The following is a 23,544-nucleotide window of genomic DNA, read 5'->3' as shown; positions in this document are numbered from 1 at the left end:
CTAGACTAATGGGCTGCAGAGCACTGCCCAGCACAGAGCTGGAGCCACTTCCCCATAGAAATGAACAAGCAGCTGCTATCAAACCATCTTCTGTTCCTATTGCTTAGCCCCAGTTGGAGATTTCACAAATAGGAACTGGTTCCCTTGCCAACCTCCACAGCGCCTCCGAAAAGCTCTCCACAATTCCAGGCCCAAAGGCAATTAGACATTCTACAAAAGGCTTATAATATGCAAATAAATGAACTTCAGAAGGTTTGGGAACACACAAAGATAAGGCCTACCTTGTAACCTTGTAGGCTGTTAATTTCACAGCACTGTGGCCTATTGAAAGATCTTTTGATGTGCCCATCTGAGACGAAAACATGGCTCCAAGGAGGACTGTAAGTATTCGTGAGAGTCCAAGACCCTTAACGTGGAAACATGGTGTTGTACAAACTGGTCTCAAAGATTTTCTTCAGCCTTTTCTCCGCTCATTCTGGCCCATGTACATTATGGTAATAGGGATCCTTGAGCATCCCTGGAGCACCTTCTGAGACATCTGAAAACCGTGTCATCGAAAAAAAATACGGGAACTCTGGCTTCTCCTTGTTGACCTCTTGCCACATGCTCCCTGCACAGGACAATGAAAGCTTCCTTACCATAGCATATGCTGCGGCCTCCCTTAACTTCCTAGTAAATTCTTCTTCCTATAAAGCCCAGTTATGATAACACCGGTGGGTTATCATTTCCAAATCTTCTCCATGGCCCAAAAGACTCTGCATGATCAGGTTCCTGCCTACAACTCAAGTCTCATTTTCTAATACTTGACTTCTGACTAGCTATTCTCCAGCTTCACTGGCCCTTCTTTCTAGCTCATGGCTGGATCTGGGAAGTCATGGTCCATGTGTGAAGGACAGCCTTGGGGGAGAAGAGAAAAATTCATACATGCAAGGAATCATGGGAAAGCTTGGAGACCGTGGGAAAGCTGGAGACCATGGGAAAGCTGGAGACCATGGGAAAGCTGGAGACCGTGGGAAACCTGGGGACCCTGGGAAAGCTGGGGTCAGAGAAGGCAGAGTCTGCCAAGGTCTTGCAGATTATCTGCAAGGTTGGGTCTAGAGGAAAGGAACACAGAAGGAGGTGGAGGAAGAGACAGCAGATGTTTTAACATTTACACATTCATTCAACTGAAACCTGCCAGCACACTCCATATGCCCAGCACCTAATCTTTGTAAGAAGCCTGCGAGGTAGGTTTTACTCCTGTTTTACAGATAGGAAAACAGAAGCTTGGGGAGGTTAAGAATCTTTCTGAATCCACACTGCTGATAAGTGACAGGGTTGAAATTTGACTCAAATTCAAATTTTTCAGACTCCAAAGCCTAACTCTTTTTTACTGTTCTGTGGATGGCATATGTGGCAAGAAGTCAGCAAGGAAATGCCATAATTTCTGTGTTTTTTCTTTTTTTTTTCTCAGAAGGTTTTCAGATGTCTCAGAAGGTAATCGGGTTTGTAACAGTGTACTACTACATGTCAGCTTCTGCATTCTCACTAACACATAATTACAGCAATAAAATGATCAATCAGCAATAGGGGTTAGAGAGTCACAGTTAAAACAGCAAAGGTTTTGCTGGGGTTGGGTAGATTTAACTGGGTGATGTTGGGTAGGCTGCCTCACCTCTCAGAGCCTCAGCTTCCTTATCTCTAAATTGCGACAGATAATACTTTCTCACAGGACTGTAAACACTCCCATGTATATAAAAAAGGCCTCCTTGCAACACTGGTCTTACGGCTTCTGCCAAGAAATGACATACGGTACTTCTGCTCACATTTCATTGGCCAAAACAAGTCACATGGTCACACCTAGCTGCAAGGGAGTAGAGAAGAGTATTCATAGTATATACATGAAAAGAGGACTAGAAGTACTTGGTGGCATGCTACCTATCATGCTCTTTTAAAGCAAGCATGTAGTTTGGTTTAATGTTTGAAAAGCATTTTTAGTGGAATAGCTTTTAAACCAATTGCAATCAGATACAATATTAGAGCTGTTATTTCCTGAGTGAGAATGCCCTCTTTAGAGGTGGTCTGGGAGGACAGTGGAGAGGATTGAGAAAACAGAACCAAGGGCTGCAAGGAACATTCACCACTCTAAGGCAGGGGCCCTTACAACATCTGCCCAAGGGAATTTCAGAATTGCTATGGACCAAAGAATGCTACATTTCTCCAATTCTTTCTGTCTTAGTGGAACTGTTTTTGGGGATTCTGCCTTATCCCACTGTTCTATAGTGTGTACCTGTGTGCACACACGTGTGTGTGTGTGTTTTGGTGGGGCTTGTAGGATCAAGTAACTCATCCAATCAGTATATAGACCTCCAGATTCACTGGAACCATATCTGCGCCTGATCTAGAGCCTCCTGTGATCTCACTCTGATGTAGAGACCACCAATCACTCAGAGATATGGGACGCTGAGCGTGGAGCCAGAACTAGACAGGACTTTTGGGTTGTCTCACTTAGGGAAGGGGGGATTTATTTTTCTCGAGCGAAGGGTAGTCAACCAAATATCTGTTGACCAGGTGGGCAGACTATAGTGTTCATCAGTGATGTTCAGAAGACATTTTGAGTTCTTCTTCTAGGCACATTGTATTTCATTTCCTTCCCCTGCTGGAATCATGTGTGGCCAAATGACTTGCTTTGGGCAACAAAATGTGAGTAAAAATAATGGGTGTCACTTCTAGGTAGAAGCTTTAAAAGCCCATGCACAATTTACTTTGCTTTCTGTTTCTTCCTTTCCAGTACTCATCAAGGTCGCGTCTCTGCCTGCTTGCGTCCCAGATTGAGGATAGAGCAGAGAAAAGCCTTCATTAATTTGTGGTGATTGGAAAGTGAGAATTATTTTAAGTAACTGAGTATTGAGGCTTGCTTCTCACTGCAGCACAACTTCGTCTGTTCTAACCAAAGGGATCATCTTGGTTCTTTATAAAATCCCTTTTTATTTTAGCAGGGACAGCCATGGTTAGAACTGGCATTGTAAAATCGGGGGCCGTTTCAGTTGGACGCTGGTGTGATAGAGATCCAGATGCAATCTCTGAGAGCCCTTGCAAAAGAATTATGGCCAGCTTCACAGTGAGGAGATGAGCAGGGCCCTCCTACCTGATGGGCATTACCCAGGCTACATTCAGTGACATCTACAGGCTGACTGTGGTGTCCAGCTGGGGCAGTAAGCAGCTAGTGGTCTGTCACTTTAGCACATCTGTGTTCAGCAGTTAATGATCCCTGTGCAACCTCTGAATTAGTGCACTGCCATGCTCATTTGTTTGATGGATTCTCGACAGATGACACAGCCCCTTTTCCTGGTGATGTGGGAAGCCTGCAATACTAATGAAGCTCTCATCACTAAGTTCTATTAAAATGCTTAATGAACTTTTACTATCATGTGACACATGTCAGATGTTAAGTAGGTGGCCCCAGGTCAAAAATACATTTCTTTCCCTTACCTCATTGATGCCCTGTCTCCTTCCTGGGTTTTGTGCCCCGAATGTTACCAGGGCTCCACTAGATGTATTTCCTTCCATGTTCTCTTGCATTAAGCTTCTCAGAAATCACTCACTGTTTGCCAACCCAGAGGGGCCTATGTCTTCCCTAGTTCACTGCTGGTTCCGCTGGTCCTCTGAAGGCATAGTCTTATACTATAGCCCATTTCCTCCTTCAACCATCACAGTGAATCGGCAAAGTCTCAAATCTTGATAACTTTCATGGGATCTATTAATGAGAGGCTGGGTCATATCTCAAAGTGCTAATCTGCTTATTCAAGAAGCATTTCCTTTCTCCTCCACTCTCTCACAGGTACTTTAAAACAACCCAGCTCTTAAGGTAGCAGAAACAAACACTGCAATAGACCTGAATGGGAGACAAAGGGTACAGCATCCTGGCAGAGCCAGTTTTCCTATTTCCAAAGAGTATATTAGCTTGGATTTGAGGGATTGGGAGAGAGAGGCAGCTGCAGAGAGAGTGAGAAGGGAGCAGAAACCTTCCTATGGGAAGGGTCTCTGTCCTTAGAGACCAGTTCAGCAGCTCAGGGCTGAACAGACCTTGGGAGTGGCCTATGGACAACCCGCCTTCCACAGCCCTGGGAATTTGTGAGTTCCTTTAACACAGGGTTGGGGCTTGGACAGCTTAATGTGCGTTAAGAACATACAGGGAGAACCTTGGCTTCAGACCAAAACAGAGCTCAACAGAGCCAGCTGTGAATTTTGATACCAGATTTTACCTTCATCTTTTTCTCTATATGGCCCCAGTTTGGAACTAACAAAATAAGGTTGCAGAACGATAAAAGGCATTAGCAACTCAGAGGTAACCATGAAACTGCTCATGTTGATCTAAAATCAAAATCTGGTCTCTAGCCAAGTGCTTTATTATTACACTGATTTAGTGACTGGATTAGTGCTTATTTTTTATAAGTTCTATTTTATTAGTGAGGGCTAGTGAATTTTCCTGCTTAATATTCGCACTCCTTGTTTTCCCCTTTTCTTTACCAGTATCTTTCATGGACTGTTCACCTACAGGTCAGGGAAGAGGGCTCGGCTTAGGGGCTCGGACCGTGACTGCGTTACCTTGCCAGCAGGCGCCGACCGTAAGCTGCATGGCTATGTGAGAGGGGTGGATGGGCCAGTCGTTGGTCACCAGGTATGGCTCATACGTTGCTCCATCCATGTATAAGGAAACCACAGGAAACTCCACGTTGAGGACATAGTAATGCCACTCCTTGTCACAAATCTAATGAAAAGAAAGAGAAGTGAGACTTAAAATTGAATATGCAATACAACATCAAACAGCCTTTTATTCTAATTATGAAAGGGGGAGAAGACATTTTGGGGTCAGCAAGTTTTATTGCAAAGAACTCAATGAACATAATGTTGACGTGCATGGAGGTGAGTGAAGCTCATTGTGCAACATGATGGGACACACTATGGGGAAGACAAACATCTGAGGTGGGCCACATAACTGACAGCTATCTAGACTGGAAAGTGTTTAAGTGGGCGGGGGAGCAGAGATGGGGGGATATCAGCTTAAATTTGCTCTTTACAAAACTTTGCTTAGTTTTTTGATAGAGAAAAAATGTAAAATTATTTTGCTAAATTTTAGGATAGATAGGCTGTAAAAGGAAAGGTGCTAAATTTAAGGAAATGAAGATAAAAATGGATAAGGTGAGGAGGAAGGGAAAGGGAAAGAAGAAGATGGAAGAGGAAAGAATTAGGAGTTTGGAAGGTGTAAGAGAGAGGGCAATAAGCAGGGAAAGAGGGGGAGGGGAGAGATGGAGACCATGACCCCCAATTCCTGTGCCTCTTTCTAAAGGCTTGCTGGAGAAGCAGCTGTAACCTCATGCTCCCTTCAACACAAGCAAAATGAATTGTGAGGGCAACAGCCTGCCCGGTAGGTCTCAGCTGTACCCCACCTGGGGACCCTGGGGAGGCAGGGAAGGACCATCCATGGGGCCCACAGGGTGGGCCCTGGGTGCATCCCCTGCACACACATGCCCCTTCAGACTTATGGTCTTAGGGCTGGGGCACAAACCAAACCATAAAGGATTCGTAGAGATGCTGGGGGTCTAGGGTGGAGCCACAATTCTTGACCTCAAGGTTCAGAACTCATGCAGCATGTCTTGGGAAGGGAGACAGCATGCACGAAAGGCGGCAAGACTGGAGAACGGTGCCACCTTCCCTCCACTGCCCTGAGCAAGTGTCTAAGAGTCACCACGCTAGACTCTCTCTCCTTCACACTCCTTCTCCCTCTAACCCGCCCACACCTGGCTGGGGGCTTCTACCTCTGAAAGCCTCTCATTTGCATCCTCTCATCTTCATCACCCCTGCCACAGATGGCAGGGGAGAAAGATGAGTTGTGCATGAAGGTGATTCCAAGGTCAGGCCATCAAAGCCCTCCCTACATCCAACTTTGAATTAAATGCGCAGTTTCTCATGAATAGATAACACCAACAGGGATGCTAAATGATCTTTTCCCTTTCATTTTAGAATAAGAATTTTTTCCTTAATGTTCTTCTTATATTGTCTTGTCTCATGTCTCAGCAAATTGCTCCTTTTGAAGCCCATTAGCTTGATAAAGTCTGATGAATGCTTTAGGGGGAACTTGGAACATAAGCAGGGGGAGGTCGAGGCAGATCATTCCGAAGTCCTGATACGTTCAGCAAAAGGCCCTCACCCAGTTTATACTCTCCCCACTGTGGGATTCCCTAGACAGACCCTGGGCTGGGTAGTGGGCTTTAGGGCTGGGCCTGTGATTGGGTTGGGGTCCCAGAAGCATAAGGGTGCACAAAGGAAGATCTAAAGAGACAGTCCAGGGGCGATGAAGAGGGGGGAAGGAAGCATCCAATTAAAATAGTTTCTGTGTTGGGAGAAGATGGTGGCTTAGTAAGATGCGTGGGTCTTAGTTCCTCCTCCAGAACAGCTACTAAAGAAACAGAAACGGTACAGAACAGCTCCCGGAGCCACGACAGAGACCAAAAAGACAGCGTACCCCATTCTGGAATGGCTGAACCGGCTGGGAGAATCCGCTGTGGTGAGATCCCCGAGGGGCGCGCGCTTCCCCGGGCCGGGGCGGCAGGTGGCCGGAGTCCATCCCTCCCTCCTTCCCTGGCTGGCTGGGAGAACTGGACAGGTGGTCCCTTCAGGCCGCGGCAGCCGGCGCCCCCCCCACGCGCGGCCTCCCGGGCCGGCTGTGAGAATTGGATTGGAGGTCCCCCAAGCGGCGGAGGCCGGCAACCGGCGTCCCTTCCACACACGTGGCTTCCTGGTCCGGCTGGGAACGTTGGATTGGCACTCCCCCAAGCTGCGGAGGCCGGCGCCCCGCCGCCCACGTGCGGATTCCCGGGCCAGCTAGGAGATTTGAATCGGAAATCCCCCAAGCCACTTAGGCTGGCGACCCTCCCCCACAGTGAGAGTTTTCCAAAGTTAAAGGAGCCACAGCATCTTTTACTGGTGGGACCCGCAGACAGACGAATGCCACGAGCGCCACCTACTGGGAAGAATAAGAAAAACAGAGCCCAGAGATTTCACAGGAAAATCTTTCAACCTGCTGGGTCCCACACCCAGGGAAATCTGATTAAATGCCCAGACGCCAGCAGAAAATAACGGATCACGCTAGGAAATTTGAAGATATGGCCCAGTCAAAGGAACAAACCAATAGTTCAAATGAGATACAGGAGCTGAGACAACTAATTCTGAATATACGAACAGAAATGGAAAACCTCTTCAAAAACCAAATCAATAAATTGAGGGAGGACATGAAGAAGACATTGGCTGAACAAAAAGAAGAAATAGAAAGTCTGAAAAAACAAATCACAGAACTTATGGGATTGAAGGACAACGTAGAAAAGATAGAAAAAACAATGGATACCTACAATGGTAGATTTAAAGAGACAGAAGCTAGAATTAGTGAACTGGAGGATGGAACATCTGAATTCCAAAAAGAAACAGAAACTATAGGGAAAAGAATGGAAAAATTTGAGCAGGGGATCAGGGAACTGAATGACAATATGAAGCACACAAATATACGTGTTGTGGGTGTCCCAGAAGGAGAAGAGAAGGGAAAAGGAGAAAAACTAATGGAAGACATTATCACTGAAAATTTCCCAACTCTTATGAAAGACCTAAAATTACAGATCCAAGAAGAGCAGCGCACCCCAAAGAGAATAGACCCAAATAGGCATTCTCCAAGACACTTACTAGTTAGAATGTCAGAGGTCAAAGAGAAAGAGAGGATCTTGAAAGCAGCAAGAGAAAAAAATCTGTCACATACAAGGGAAACCCAATAAGACTATGTGTAGATTTCTCAGCAGAAACCATGGAAGCTAGAAGAAAGTGGGATGATATATTTAAATAACTAAAAAAGAAAAACTGTCAACCAAGACTTCTATATTCAGCAAAATTGTCCTTCAAAAATGAGGGAGAAATTAAAACATTTTCAGACAAAAAGTCACTGAGAGAATTTGTGACCAAGAGACCAGCTCTGCAAGAAATACTAAAGGGAGCATTAGAGTCAGATGCGAAAAGACAGAAGAGAGAGGTATGGAGAAGAGTGTAGAAAGAAGGAAAGTCAGATATGATACAAAAGGCAAAATGGTAGAGGAAAATATTATCCAAACAGTAATAACTCTAAATGTTAATGGACTGAATTCCCCAATGAAAAGACATAGACTGGCAGAATGGATTAAAAAACAGGATCCTTCTATATGCTGTCTACAGGAAACACATCTTAGACCCAAAGATAAACATAGGTTGAAAGTGAAAGGTTGGGAAAAGATATTTCATGCAAATAACAACCAGAAAATAGCAGGAGTGGCTACACTAATATCCAACAAATTAGACTTCAAATGTAAAACAGTTAAAAGAGACAAAGAAGGACACTATCTACTAATAAAAGGAACAATTAAACAAGAAGACATAACAATCATAAATATTTACGCACCGAACCAGAATGCCCCAAAATACGTGAGGAATACACTGCAAACACCGAAAAGGGAAATAGACACTGAGAAGGGAAATAGACACATATACCATAATAGTTGGAGACTTGAATTCACCACTCTCATCAATGGGCAGAACATCTAGACAGAGGATCAATAAAGAAATAGAGAATTTGAATATTACAATAAATGAGCTAGACTTAACAGACATTTATAGGACATTACATCCCACAACAGCAAGATACACCTTTTTCTCAAGTGCTCATGGATCGTTCTCAAAGATAGACCATATGCTGGGTCACAAAGCAAGTCTTAACAAATTTAAAAAGATTGAAATCATACACAACACTTTCTCGGATCATAAAGGAATGAAGTTGGAAATCAATAATAGGCAGAGTGCCAGAAAATTCACAAATACGTGGAGGCTCAACAACACACTCTTGAACAACGAGTGGGTCAAGGAAGAAATTGCAAGAGAAATTAGTAAATATCTCGAGGCGAATGAAAACGAAAACACAACATATCAAAACCTATGGGACGCAGCAAAGGCAGTGCTAAGAGGGAAATTTATTGCCCTAAATGCCTATATCAGAAAAGAAGAAAAGGCAAAAATGCAGGAATTAACTGTCCACTTGGAAGAACTGGAGAAAGAACAGCAAACTAACCCCAAAGCAAGCAAAAAGAAAGAAATAACAAAGATTAGAGCAGAAATAAATGAAATTGAAAACATGAAAGCAATAGAGAAAATCAATAAGACCAGAAGTTGGTTCTATGAGAAAATCAATAAGATTGATGGGCCCTTAGCAAGATTGACAAAAAGAAGAAGAGAGAGGACGCAAATAAATAAGATCAGAAATGGAAGAGGAGACATAACCACTGACCTCACAGAAATAAAGGAGGTAATAACAGGATACTATGAACAAGTTTATGCTAATAAATACAACAATTTAAATGAAATGGACGGGTTCCTGGAAAGTCATGAACAACCAACTTTGACTCAAGAAGAAATAGATGACCTCAACAAACCAATCACAAGTTAAGAAATTGAATCAGTCATTCAAAAGCTTCCCAAAAAGAAAAGTCCAGGACCAGACGGCTTCACATGTGAATTCTACCAAACATTCCAGAAAGAATTAGTACCAACTCTCCTCAAACTCTTCAAAAAAATCGAAGTGGAGGGAAAGCTACCTAATTCATTCTATGAAGCCAACATCACCCTCATACCAAAACCAGGCAAAGATATTACAAAAAAAGAAAACTACAGACCAATCTCTCTAATGAATATAGATGCAAAAATCGTCAATAAAATTCTAGCAAATCGAATCCAACAGCACATTAAAAGAATTATACATCATGACCAAGTAGGATTCATCCCAGGTATGCAAGGATGGTTCAACATAAGAAAATCAATTAATGTAATACACCATATCAACAAATCAAAGCAGAAAAATCACATGATCATCTCAATTGATGCAGAGAAGGCATTTGACAAGATTCAACATCCTTTCCTGTTGAAAACACTTCAAAAGATAGGAATACAAGGGAACTTCCTTAAAATGATAGAGGGAATATATGAAAAACCCACAGCTAATATCATCCTCAATGGGGAAAAATTGAAAACTTTCCCCCTAAGATCAGGAACAAGACAAGGATGTCCACTATCACCACTATTATGCAACATCGTGTTGGAGGTTCTAGCCAGAGCAATTAGACAAGAAAAAGAAATACAAGGCATCAAAATTGGAAAGGAAGGCGGGCCGCGGTGGCTCAGCGGGCAAAGTGCTTGCCTGCTATGCCGGAGGACCTCGGTTCGATTCCCGGCCCCAGCCCATGTAACAAATACGGAGAAACAGAATACAATAAAACAAGAAAATGTTTAAAGATGTTTCCCTTTCTTCCTTCCTTCCTTCCTTCTATCCTTCCTTCCTTCTCTCTGTCTTTCCTTTAAAAAAAAAAAAAAAAAAAAAAATTGGAAAGGAAGAAGTAAAACTATCACTGTTTGCAGACGATATGATACTATCCGTCGAAAACCCGGAAAAATCCACAACAAAACTACTAGAGCTAATAAATGAGTACAGCAAAGTAGCAGGTTACAAGATCAACATTCAAAAATCTGTAGCATTTCTATACACGAGCAATGAACATGCTGAGGAGGAAATCAAGAAACGAATCCCATTTACAATTGCAACTAAAAGAATAAAATACCTAGGAATAAATTTAACTAAAGAGACAAAAAACGTATACAAAGAAAACTACAAAAAACTGTTAAAAGAAATCACGGAAGACCTAAATAGATGGAAGGGCATACCGTGTTCATGGATTGGAAGACTAAATACAGTTAAGATGTCAATCCTACCTAAATTGATTTACAGATTCAATGCAATACCAATCAAAATCCCAACAACTTATTTTTCAGAATTAGAAAAACCAATAAGCAAATTTATCTGGAAGTGTAGGGTGCCCCAAATTGCTAAAAGTATCTTGAGGAAAAAAAACGAAGCTGGAGGTCTCACGCTGCTGGACTTTAAGGCATATTATGAAGCCACAGTGGTCAAAACAGCATGGTATTGGCATAAAGATAGATATATCGACCAATGGAATCGAATAGAGTGCTCAGATATAGACCCTCTCATCTATGGACATTTGATCTTTGATAAGGCAGTCAAGCCAAGTCACCTGGGACAGAACAGTCTCTTCAATAAATGGTGCCTAGAGAACTGGATATCCATATGCAAAAGAATGAAAGAGGACCCGTATCTCACACCCTATACAAAAGTTAACTCAAAATGGATCAAAGATCTAAACATTAGGTCTAAGACCATAAAACAGTTAGAGGAAAATGTAGGGAGATATCTTATGAAACTTACAATTGGAGGCGGTTTTATGGACCTTAAACCTAAAGCAAGGGCACTGAAGAAAGAAATAAATGGGAGCTCCTCAAAATTAAACACTTTTGTGCATCAAAGAACTTCATCAAGAAAGTAGAAAGACAGCCTACACAATGGGAGACAATATTTGGGAACGACATATCAGATAAAGGTCTAGTATCCAGAATTTATAGAGATTGTTCAACTCAACAACAAAAAGACAGCCAACCCAATTACAAAATGGGAAAAAGACTTGAACAGCCACCTCTCAGAATAGAAAATACAAATGGCCAAAAGGCACATGAAGAGATGCTCAATGTCCCTGGCCATTAGAGAAATGCAAATCAAAACCACAATGAGATATCATCTCACACCCACCAGAATGGCCATTATCAACAAAACAGAAAATGACAAGTGCTGGAGAGGATGTGGAGAAAGAGGCACACTTATCCACTGTTGGTGGGAATGTCAAATGGTGCAACCACTGTGGAAGGCAGTTTGGCGGTTCCTCAAAAAACTGAATATAGAATTGCCATATGACCCAGCAATACCATTGCTAGGTATCTACTCAAAGGACTTAAGGGCAAAGACACAAAAGGACATTTGCACACCAATGTTTATAGCAGCATTATTTACAATTGCAAAGAGATGGAAACAGCCAAAATGTCCATCAACAGACGAGTGGCTAAACAAACTGTGGTATATACATACGATGGAATATTATGCAGCTTTAAGACAGGATAAACTTATGAAGCATGTAATAACATGGATGGACCTAGAGAACATTATGCTGAGTGAGTCTAGCCAAAAACTAAAGGACAAATACTGTATGGTCCCACTGATGTGAACCGACATTCGAGAATAAACTTGGAATATGTCATTGGTAACAGAGACCAGCAGGAGTTAGAAACAGGGTAAGATAATGGGTAATTGGAGCTGAAGGGATACAGACTGTGCAACAGGACTAGATACAAAAACTCAAAAATGGACAGCACAATACTACGTAATTGTAATGTGATTATGTTAAAACACTGAATGAAGCTGCATCTGAGCTATAGTTTTTTTTGTTTGTTTGTATGTTTGTTTGTGTTTTTTTTCTTTTTCCTTTTTATATATATATATTTTTTATTTATTATTATTATTATTATTTTTATTTTTTCTCTATATTATCATTCTATATCTTTTTCTGTTGTTTTGCTAGTTCTTTTCCTAAATTGATGCAAATGTACTAAGAAATGATGATCATACCTCTATGTGATGATATTAAGAATTACTGATTGCATATGTAGAATGGAATGATTTCTAAATGTTGTGTTAATTTTTATTTAATTAATAAAAAAAAAGAGAAAAACTAGAGACATGACAATTCAAGGCAATGCCTGATAGTGGATGGTATCTAAAAATGGAGGAGAAAATGCTCAAAAGGATATTATTGGGGTAAAAGAAAATATTGGAATGTAGAATGTAAGTTTTATCTCAATGTTATATTTCTTGAGCTTAATAACTGCACCTGAGATGATTACATAAGTGATATCCTCATTCGTTCTTAGGAAATGTTCACAGAAGTAATATGTGTAAAAGGAGTATGATGTGTGCAACCTGCTCTCGAATGTACAGAAAATAGATAAATCATAGATAGATGATAGTTTAGATAGGTAGATAGGGAAAGGTAGAGAGATAGGTAGAATATGACAAAGTTGACAAAATGTTAAAATTTTATGGAGTATGGCAGTATGCTGGAATTCTCTGTATGACGTTTGGATTACTTTTGCAACTGTTTTGTAAGTTTGAAATTATTTCAAAATAAAAAGTTTTAAATATTAAAAAAAAAATATAGGTTCTATGCTGGGCTTGGGGTTTGCAACCAAGGAGAGGTATCCTGCAGATAGCTGAGATGTCCTGGAATACCCTCCAGGGGACAGACCCTGGTGATGCTCCCTGAGGCACCGGGGAGACTTTGGCCAGGCCAGGGATAGAAGAGGAGCTTGGTGACAGAGTGGCTGTGCCGCGTCCTTACGCACGCCCTGTGTCCTGCAGTATGTGGGCAGAGCACTGAGAGCCAAGCCCTGCAGCACTCAAGAGCCCTTAGTCACCACCCTTAAAGGGGCCAGGCCCTGGGTGGGGGCTGACATGTGGGATCCAAGCGCTGCCCCAACTAGACTCTAGAGCACCCCAAGTCTGCTGAAGCTGGGTGCAGAAGGATACTCTGGCTTGCTTTCTTTATTACACTTATTCCAGTTGTGTAGGACAATATACACACATTCCAAGAAAGAAGTAAACTAATTCCATAACCCCAAAGCAGCAGCAACCCCTCTCGATATTACAATCTTTTCCTAGGTGTTTTCTCCTCTGGCTTTTCTGAAGTGTGCTCCATCTAACTGCAGCCCCTGTGAGGTCCCACAAAAAAAGAGTGACCCAGCAAGCTGAGCCTTGTTTGGGGGGATTTCCCACCCTCATTAGCATAGCCAACACTTCCAGCAGCCTCAAAATACAACCTTGTACCAACTTTCCAACCTTGCTACAAAATGGAACTTCTCTATTTGTGGAAGCTCACAAACCCCTTGGGAAACAAGAGCTGGGAAAGGTGTATTTGGATCACACTGTATATACAATTTGAAAGTTTGCATGTTCACTTAACACCAACGTTAAAATGCTTCACAAACTTCATTTTAAATGGGTGCATAAAAGTGTTGTACTATGATATACTTAACTCTTCCTTTATTATTAGGCATTAACTACTCAAAATGCTACTGAAATATCTGTATGCATAAATATATGTCTGCATTTATTATTATATCCTTAGAAAAGAATCCTGGGAATGGAATTACTGGGTCAAAGGGTGGGGATATTTTTAAAGCTCTTGATACATATTATCTATTTTTTTTCTGAAAAGATGATGGCTACTTAGACTTCTGCCAGCAGAGTGTGAGAACACTCATCTTTTGTACTCTTATCACATTGAGTGTTAAAAAAAAGTGCAAAATTCTGCCAAATGAAAGGGGATGCATTTTTTCCTCATTTTAATATGGGTTGAAAAAGATGGTAAGATTTAGATTCTCTGAGATCAAAAGGAAGGCATTCTCGGAGCAGGGAACAGCCTGAGCTACGGCTCAGTTATCTTCTAAATGGGCATTCAAAGATCCAAAATCATACCCAGGCTTATAAGCCTTCAGACCTCTGAATCTGTAATCTTTGACAGAAGCTAAAGGAAATGCCTAATTAAGCTTTCATAAAGGTGGACCTATGGTCATGAACAGAACTGCATTAAACCTCTGCTGGAACTCAAGAGACACTGAGTAATTGAAAAATTGTCAAGCTAGGAGGCAGCAAAAATAAATATGTCAATGTAGCATTCAACCAGGAAAGAAGGAACTTAGTCAAAGTGACCTTTCCGGGGTGGAGAGGCGGAGGGGCACATTGATTCTTAAGTTGTCTGTGGACCGCTGTGATCCCAACTGTCACCAGCATGTCAACAGCATCCCCTGGGAAATGCCCAAGGCCTTGGGTAGGCCCACGGTACTTCACTCTCTACAGCGCTGCAGGGGTGTTCCCAAGGGGAGCAGCTGCAGCTCCTGTTTAGCTGATGAGTGAGTCAGAGACCAAAGACCCAGGGACACATGTTAAGGAAGGGCAGCAGGGACGATGTCAGAGAAGATGTGAGTTAGGAGCGGGCTGGCACTCCAAGGTGAGCTGGGGGCCAGGGAAGCCTCCAATGAGCAGGGAGAAGATCAGGTGGGAGCTTCCATTTATGGCCTGCTGACAGCTTGATCCAAATGTCATAGATAGTACCAGATTGGAAGTTCTGCCTTGGTTTTCCCAATAAATCAGGTGTTTTTGAATGAAGCTATACAACGTGAAATACATTTATCTGCCAAGAATTGTGAGCCAGAGAACGTGCTGTGGGCTGCAAGCAATGCAGAATTAATGAGATCTTTCCTTTACCCTCAAGATTTTCAATCAAATGATAGGGGGACTACCAAGTATATAAAAGACTCAAATATGATGGGAATTGAGATGTAGGCCAGGCACAAAGTACTGTGACATCTTGAAGAATGGAAAGAATACTTTTGGCTGGGAGAAGGTGGCATATAGAGTGGCTAGTCAAGGACTAAGATTTCACTGGGAAGAGAGGGTGCTCTAGTTTGCTAGCTGCCAGAATGCAGTATACCAGAAATGGAATGGCTTTTAAAAGGGGGGATTTAATGAGTTGCTAGTTTACAATTCTAAGGCCGAGAAAATGTCCCAATTAAAGCAAGTCTATAGAAATGTCCAATCTAAGGCATCCAGGGAAAGATACCTTGGTTCAAGAAGGCCAATGAAGTTCAGGGTTTCTCTATCAAGTGAGAAGGCACATGGCAAACACGGTCACAGTTTCTCTCTTGGTTGGAAGGGCACATGGAGAACACAATGTCATCTGCTAGCTTTCTCTCCTGGCTTCCTGTTTCATGAAGCTCCCTGGGAGGGTTTTTCTTCTTCATCTCCAAAGGTCACTGGCTTGTGGGCTCTCTGCTTCTTGTGGCTATGTTGTTCTTCTCTGCTCTCTCTGAATCTCTCATTCTCCAAAATATTTCCTCTTTACTCCAGTAAACCAATCAAGACCCAACCAAATGGGTGGAGACACATCTCCCCTAATCCAGCTTAACAACCACTCTTGATTGGGTTACATCTCCAGGGAGATGATCTAATTACATACCGTATTGAATAGGGATTATTCTGCCTTTATGAAATGGGATTTTGATTAAAACATGGCTTTTCAAGGGTACATACATCCTGTCAAACCAGCACAGAGGGTAAGCAATAAATTCCAGACATATAGAACAGGAACTCTCATTACTTTATTCATCCATCAGTCTTTTCTATTACCAAAGAAGGTACTAGGTTTGGGGCATACAGAGATTCATTTATTCAGTTACTTACTCATTAATTCCTGAAGACATTTACCTAAATGCATAACCTATTTTGTGCATTAGGAAAAAGCATCTGCCATTATGGAGCTTCCAGTTCAGTGAAGAAAGAGAAAAAGGCTTATAATGGATTGTGACTCACGCCATGCACTAATTTGTGCAATGTGCCACGTTAACCCTGAGGGCAGGAAATGTGCAAAGCCGCCGAGCTTGTAGGGGTCAAGTTTTGGGGAAAGGCAAGGAGTGGGAGATGAGGCTACAAGAATAGATACAGAGTTGAGAATTGAGGACTGGATCCCTTTTGTCTGTAGGCATTCATTCTGTTGCCTACAGGTTTTTGAATGGGGAAAGGGGGTTGGCTGTCAAAACAACAATCAATCAATCTTGGAACAATGCTTTTCAAGTTTGAAGCAGTTTTTCAAAGACTATTAAATCCTCACCACAACTCTAAGAAGTACGAGGTCCTGGGCACCTTTAGAAAGCAAAGGAAAAGAAATGACTGTTCTCTTACAGTCTTATTGAGAGTTTGATGTAACACACGTGCAACTGAGGGCTTCCACACTGGGTCTCTTGTCTTTCATTTCACACACACCCCGTGGCTCAGTATCATATATACCCACTGCCAAGTCTGGATTGTCAACAGAGACTTACTTCCTGAGTGGAGAATTTGCATGTTAAATTGCCTCCCAAATTGCCTTACTTGGATGTTTCACAGGCACTCAAACTTATTGTGTCCAAAATTGAGCTGGTTACCCCCCACACTCCACCCTAAAGCTGTTCCCTCTCCTGTGTTCTGCACATCAGCAAATGCTCCATCATCTGCTTTGCCATCTAAGCCAGAACCCTAGGCATTGCCCTTGGCCCCCACTCTTTCCCTCTCTGCAGTTAATGTATTGCCAAGTTCTGATGATGATTCTCTCTTGTCCATTATCATCTCTCTCCACTCAACATGACTTAGAACGTACAATATATATTGCAGAGAGAAAAGAGATAGATGGGACTGGAACTGACTGGAACAAGGTGGAAAGGATGTGTGCAGGTGGAGAGGACTGTTTGTCATGGGCAATGGTGAGAAGGCTTTGGCCTGAGTGTGACAGAGTGAGCAGCCTCCTGGTGACCAACTGTCCTGGGGCTGAGGCAGCTGCAGAATGAGATTAAAACAGAGTGCTAACCAATGCAATTGTAGTTACTGAATCATTATCTAAATGCTTTCTAACTTTCTGATATATCATAATGCAGCCAGAAGCAAATGTCTGTAACAGTTATAACTCGTTGAACTGTAACCCAGATACTTTGTTTCCTTAATGCTGATGCTATATTTTGAAATTGCCATCCTCTTTAACCTGCAACTGGATAATAGTAAGACAACTCATGACTCTCCCTACTCATATTGCCTTTTCTTGTTTTGCAACTCTGGTCGTGTGCTCCTACACGGAGCCCCCTTAATCATTATTAACAAAGTGACCTGAGTCAGCCCAGTACTGACCACTGTGCTCATTAGCCTAAGCCTGCCTGCCTCTGTCAGAGTGCTATAAAACACCGAAAGTTTCTCCAGTTCAGAGAGACGGATTCATGGCCCAGCGGCTTTCTCATCACATTGTTTTGTTCTTGGCAAGAAACTCTCTTCTTGAAATCCCGGTGTCACTTAATTGACTCTGGTGTGCCTCGGCAAGGACTCACTTTTGATCCACCACAAGCTGGGTGGGACAACAACAGGATGGGGTGGCAGGGTCCTTGCAGGCTCCCCGTTGAGGCAAGGGGTTGGGTATCATACCTGCTATATGATTTTCTCAGGAATCATGTTTTGGACTTTGGATAAATTACTGAACCTTTCAAATCCTTAGCTGCCTCATCTGTAAAGTGTGGATGATAAGAGAGTCTACATTGTGGGGTTGTTGTGTGAATTGAGCTAAGGTATTGTCTGGTTTGCTAAGGCTGCTGAACGCAACATATCAGACATGGAACTGCTTTTAAAAGGGAATTGATTAAGTTGCAAGTTTATAGTTCTAAGGCCATAGAAATGTTCAAATAAGGCATGCAGAGAAAGATACCTTAGCTCCAAAGAAAGGGCTGATGACAGCCCCAGTTTCTCTCTCAGCTGGAAGGCGCATGGCGATGTGTGCCAGCTTTCTCTATTGGCTTCTTCAAATGGCTTCCCCGGGGGTGTTTTCTTTCTGCATCTCCAAAGATTTCTGGTCCTGTGAGCTCTCGCTGCTCTTTCCAAAATGGTTCCCTCTTAAAGGACTCTAATAAGCAACTCCACCTTGCATGGATGGAGACACATCTCCATGGAAACCACTAATCAAAAGGTCCTACCCAGCAATATTGAATCAAGCTTAAAGAACATGACTTTTCTGGGGTACACAACAGTTTCAAACCAGCACAGCATATACAGTGCTTAGCATATATTTCCAGTCTGAGCAGGTACGGGAACCCTTTTTCCTTCCAAATACACTGAAATGGTGGATAAGATATAACAGCAAGAACAGCAAGAGAAAACAAAAATAAGAAAGTTAGAGAACTTCTTAAACATTGTGTTAGTTAGATTCAGTTGTCAACTTGGCCAGGTGAGCATACCTAATCTTGTTGCTGCGGACATAAGCCAACGGTAGGTACGTGAACCTCATCTGTTGCCAATTACATCTGCAGTCAGCTAGGAGGCGTGTCTGCTGCAATGAGTGACGTCTGACTTAATTGGCTGGTGCTTAAATGAGAGATTGCAACGTAGCACAGCCTAGCAGCTCACCATTCCTCATCTCAGCACTTGCAGCTCAGCCCAGGCCTTTGGAGAAGTCACCCCGGGGAAAGTTGTTGGAACCCAGGGGCCTGGAGAGAAGACCAGCAGAGACCATCCTGTGCTTTCCACGTAAGAAAAGAGCCTCAGTGGAAAGTTAGCTGCCTTTCCTCTGAAGAACCAACAAAATAAATCCCCTTTTATTAAAAGCCAATCCATCTCTGGTGTGTTGCATTCCGGCAGCTAGCAAACCAGAACAAACATCAAAAACAAAAAAGACTCCCAAGCTGTGACTGGGAGGTGAAATCGAGAGGCTCCATCAGCCCTCTGCACTAGGAAAACTGGGGCTGGAATGTCTGCATAAAGCCTGCAGCTGGGAAGGGGCTCAGAACAGAGTCCGGGGACAACCGCTGCCGCCCACCTGGGCTGCGGGTGGGAGCCAGCCCACCACCCCGGGCAGGAAGCAGTCAAGACAGTGCCTCCGGGAAGTCACAGCCTTAAGACGGCCCTGTGTCCTCACTGGCTGGGTCCAAACATGCGCAGCCCACGTGTGGTGAGCCTAACTCAGACACCAGCATAAAAAGGGGAAGTCGTTAGGCCCTCTCCAATGGAAACTCAAAACCTCTCAATACAGCCAGGGGTGAAAGTCTCCCTGACAGCGTGGGAGAGGACTCTCAGGGATGAATCCGGCCCTGGCACCATGGGATCAACAATGCCATCCTGACCAAAAGGGCGAAAAGAAGTGTAACTAATAAAGTGTCAGTGGCAGAGAGAGTTCAAATAGAGTCGAGAGGCTACTCTGGAGGTTGCTCTTATGCAAGTTTCAGTTAGACCTTGCTACCTATCATAACCTGCTAAACCCCAACCAAAAGCATACTTGCTAATCCTAATCTCTAGGACAATACATAAGATTCTACAAAGGTTCCATGCACTAGGGTAACTTTCCAGAAACCTACAACCTCCACATGGGTCCCTGGACCAGATAAGTCCTGAACCCTAGAGGGCCAACCTCTCAGAACACCAGATAGTTCCATTTCCCTACCCCTTATTATTGAAAGCCCTTCCAACATGAAAAAGTTAAAATGGACATAGCCCAAATACCCCTAAAGAGTGGGAAAAAGATCAAAGGTGATGGTGGAATTATACAGAGAAGGTAGGATTTAACAAATGAATATGATTGCTGAATCATTAAATTGATATTTCTTTTAGTTTCCAGTATCTTAGAGCAGCTAGAAGTAAAAACCTAAAATTGTGGAATTGTAACCCATTCAAAGTCTGAAATCTGTTTTGCAACTAATTGTTGCGCTGTGCTTTGAAATTTATTGCTTTTTTGTATATATGTTATTTTTCACAAAAAAGAAAAAAAAGTGATGATAAAAAATATATAAATTCCTTCTAGCCTCCAATGTTCTGTAGCAGCTGGAAGGAAAAATCTGAGAGGACGGTATGGTAGCCCATGACATACTCTGGGATCTGTCCTGTAACTACTTGTTGAAGAGTGCTTGAAAACTGTTGCTTTTTTCTTTCTTTGCTTTGTATATATGTTATACTATACAACAAAAAAAGATACTAAAAGAAGAGCAGAGCGGTGCAAGGGTATTCAGTGGTAGAATTCTCGCCTGCCATGCGGGAGAAAACTGGGTTTGATTCCTGGACCATTGTACCTCCCAAAACAACAACAGCAAACCTCTCAATAGGGTGTGCCCACAACCTAGACACAAGCCGGAAAATTCCTGCTGGAGCTGAGCTCAGAGTGAAAAGTGACCAAACCAGGAGGAAACAATCTTTGGTGTGCGTGAGTAAAAGCAGATACAACAAATGGTTGAACTCACAGGAACCACAGCAAATGGAGTCACTGAACAGACAATGGGGGCAGGGGACAATTTAAAAAGAGAACAAATGAAAATTACAGAAATTAAAAAACAGAGTTTCTGAAATAAAAATAAATCAAAAGGTAGGTTAAACAGATGAGAATACTGAAAACAGAACTAGCAAATTGGAAGAGATCAGAGTATAGCAAAATGGAAAAGTTGGTGAAGAAGTCAAGAGGTATGGGTTATATGCATGATAGAAAGATATCTTCCAACAAACTTCCTGAAAGATGCATATGGCAGGAGGTGAGGCAGGTTTAGTGCAGCAGGGCTAGATTCTAGAGGCTCTTGGAGAGATGCTAAGGCATGTGCTGTTTAGTTTTAGTGCCTTGCATTCTAGAAAGCCAGTCTTCACTTCAACAGCCTTATTACAAGTGTTAAATTCAGATGACAATGGACAAATCAAGCTAAGTAAGCCCCTGCTTCACTGGACATAATTAAAGGCAGGTTAAAACGGAACTTCATTTCATGAAATGGAACACTGCTTTACCTGGTTGGATTGAAAGCATGTAAATCGGGTTTTCACTGTAGATTTGCAAGGCCCCTGGCCTCAGGCCACTGTTTTGGAACATTCGAAAGATGAGGCTTTGACTATCCAAAGCAAAGATGCCACTCTTACTTGCAAGTCTATTTAAGACCTTCCTGGGAGGTTGCCTGTGCTTGTGAACTGGTGGGGAGACATAGATTGTATTTTGGCAGGGAGACATAGATTGTGTTTTCCACAGACGGTGATAATGATAGCTCAGAAAGCACCTGCTGGGCTTTCTTTCTGTCGAAAAGTGATTGCTGACTCAGGGTGGTGGGCACTGGGGAGCAGAAAACAGAAAGGGGGCCTGTGTCAAAGGGACCACCCCCATCCGCAATTTGATAGAGCAACATCTGGGCAAATCCCCCAAACAATGCTGAAAAACCGTCCTTGATTTGTGCTTGGAATATGTAGATCAAGAATTGTTAACACCCAGCATCCTCGGCTCTTACTTTCAGGTCTTAATGAATAGACTCGTTTCCATGTACAAAAATCAATCAACTGCACAAGCAGTACAAAGCGTCTCCCCTCGCCCAACTTGGGTCTGATCTGCAAAGTCATAAAGCCCCATTGCGACAGTTGGCTTCATGTGTCCACTTGGCCAGGGGATGGTGCCCAGTTATTGGGTCAAGCAAGAACCAGTCTAACAGTTAGCGCAAGCACGTTTTGTGGCTAACTGATTCATCAAATCATCAGTCAGTTGCATTTATGGCTGATTTACACCTATGAGCAGCTAAGGGTATGTCTTCTACAATAAGAGAAGCTAATCAGCTGGGTTTTAATCCAATCAGTTGAAGACTCTTAAGGGGGAGGTGATGATCTCAGCAGTCAGAAGAGAGAATTTTCCTTTCTATTTCAGCCAGCCAGGCTCTCCTGGGGAATTCATGTCTCACCTCCATCGTGGTTGTCAGCTCATGGCCTGCCCTACAGAATTTGGACTTGTGCATCCCACAGTTGTGTGAGACACTTTTATAAAATCTCACGTTTACAGATGTCTCCTGATGGTCCTGCTTCCCTGGAGAACCCTGACACACTCATGCAGGTGGGGCTGGTGGTGTTGAAAAGGGAGCCAGAGGTTCGGGCAGGAAGTCGGCTGCCCCTGAAGTGGGGCTGTGTGTATTCTGAGCCCTCTCCTCCAGGTGGAGCAGCGCAGGGTAGGGGCCTGGCTACTCACTCCTCAGAACCTTTCCGGCTTCCTTTCCCAACGGGTGCCCTATAAAACACTGCTCTGCAAGACGTACCGAGAATGGGTACACCATTTTGGAAACGGCTCCTTTCACAGGCAGGTTTCTTTACCAGGACTGCTGGGAGCACTGGGTATGGCACTGAGCTCTGCAAGCCGGCAGCGTCAGCAACACCTGGGGACATGTTGGAAGCGCAGACCCCTGGGCTCCGGTCCTAATAACCTGAGTCAGAATGTTTGGGGTGGGACTGGCTGGCTGAGTCAATGAGCTATCCACGCGGTTCTAATGCAGTGCAGTTTGTGAATTAAAAAACAAAAACAATCTTATTGTGCTAACACATATACAACATAAAATTGCCCATTTTTAACCACTTCTAAGTCTACAGTTCAGTGGAATTAAATACATTCATAACGCTGTCACCACCCTCCATTCCCAAAACATTTGACCTCAGATAATTGGCTTAAGTGGAGACAGAAGAGGCAGTTTCCCAGTTATTCTGGCTTTTAAAACTTTTTCTCCTGCAAGGCATCTATGAACATCACCTGGAAAAAAAAACCCTTTCTGCTGTGAAGTTCATTCAATTCATTGAACACATACGCATTAGGTGCCCACGTGTCCCAGGCCCCTTCTGGGCACCGGGAATGAGATAAAGGTTTAACCTCTCCACGTTCAGCCTAGTCCCTGCTCTTCTCTCCCCTCTTCTTCCTTCCCCCACTCTGAAGCTCTCCCTGCCTCTGCTCACATATGTCTCCCTGCTTCTCCTTTCCAGCATTTGGACTCGCCTTCCTCCACCCCCACCTCCCACCCAAAAGCCTCTCTGAAGCTCCCTAAGCTTTGTTCCCTTCCCCGGCCTTCTGCTTCCATGCCATGCTGCAGAGTTCATCTCAGGAGATTTTCCTCATGTGTTTCCTGAACCAGCTGACATCTGCCAGGGCGCCGGGACACACATCAGAAGCATGGCACAGCCTGCCTGTCGTGGGTTCTAACTGCCCATGCACAGGCTGG

The 23,544-nt window shown here is 43.2% G+C and overlaps 1 protein-coding gene across 1 annotated transcript in view; it reads right to left on the bottom strand.

Annotated features, from left to right (window-relative positions):
* The window catches only part of CLSTN2 (calsyntenin 2), a 431,086-nt gene that overhangs the window by 31,835 nt on the left and 375,707 nt on the right, over window positions 1-23,544 (bottom strand). Inside the window, exon 9 of the mRNA XM_077130262.1 lies at window positions 4,588-4,750. Within this exon, the coding sequence (XP_076986377.1) occupies window positions 4,588-4,750 (163 nt within the window). The remainder of the gene's footprint in view (window positions 1-4,587; window positions 4,751-23,544) is intronic.

This window comes from Tamandua tetradactyla, chromosome 15 (genome assembly GCF_023851605.1).
Source record: "Tamandua tetradactyla isolate mTamTet1 chromosome 15, mTamTet1.pri, whole genome shotgun sequence".
NCBI classification, from domain to species: domain Eukaryota; kingdom Metazoa; phylum Chordata; class Mammalia; order Pilosa; family Myrmecophagidae; genus Tamandua; species Tamandua tetradactyla.
This window is presented reverse-complemented; position numbering and strand designations above follow the sequence as displayed.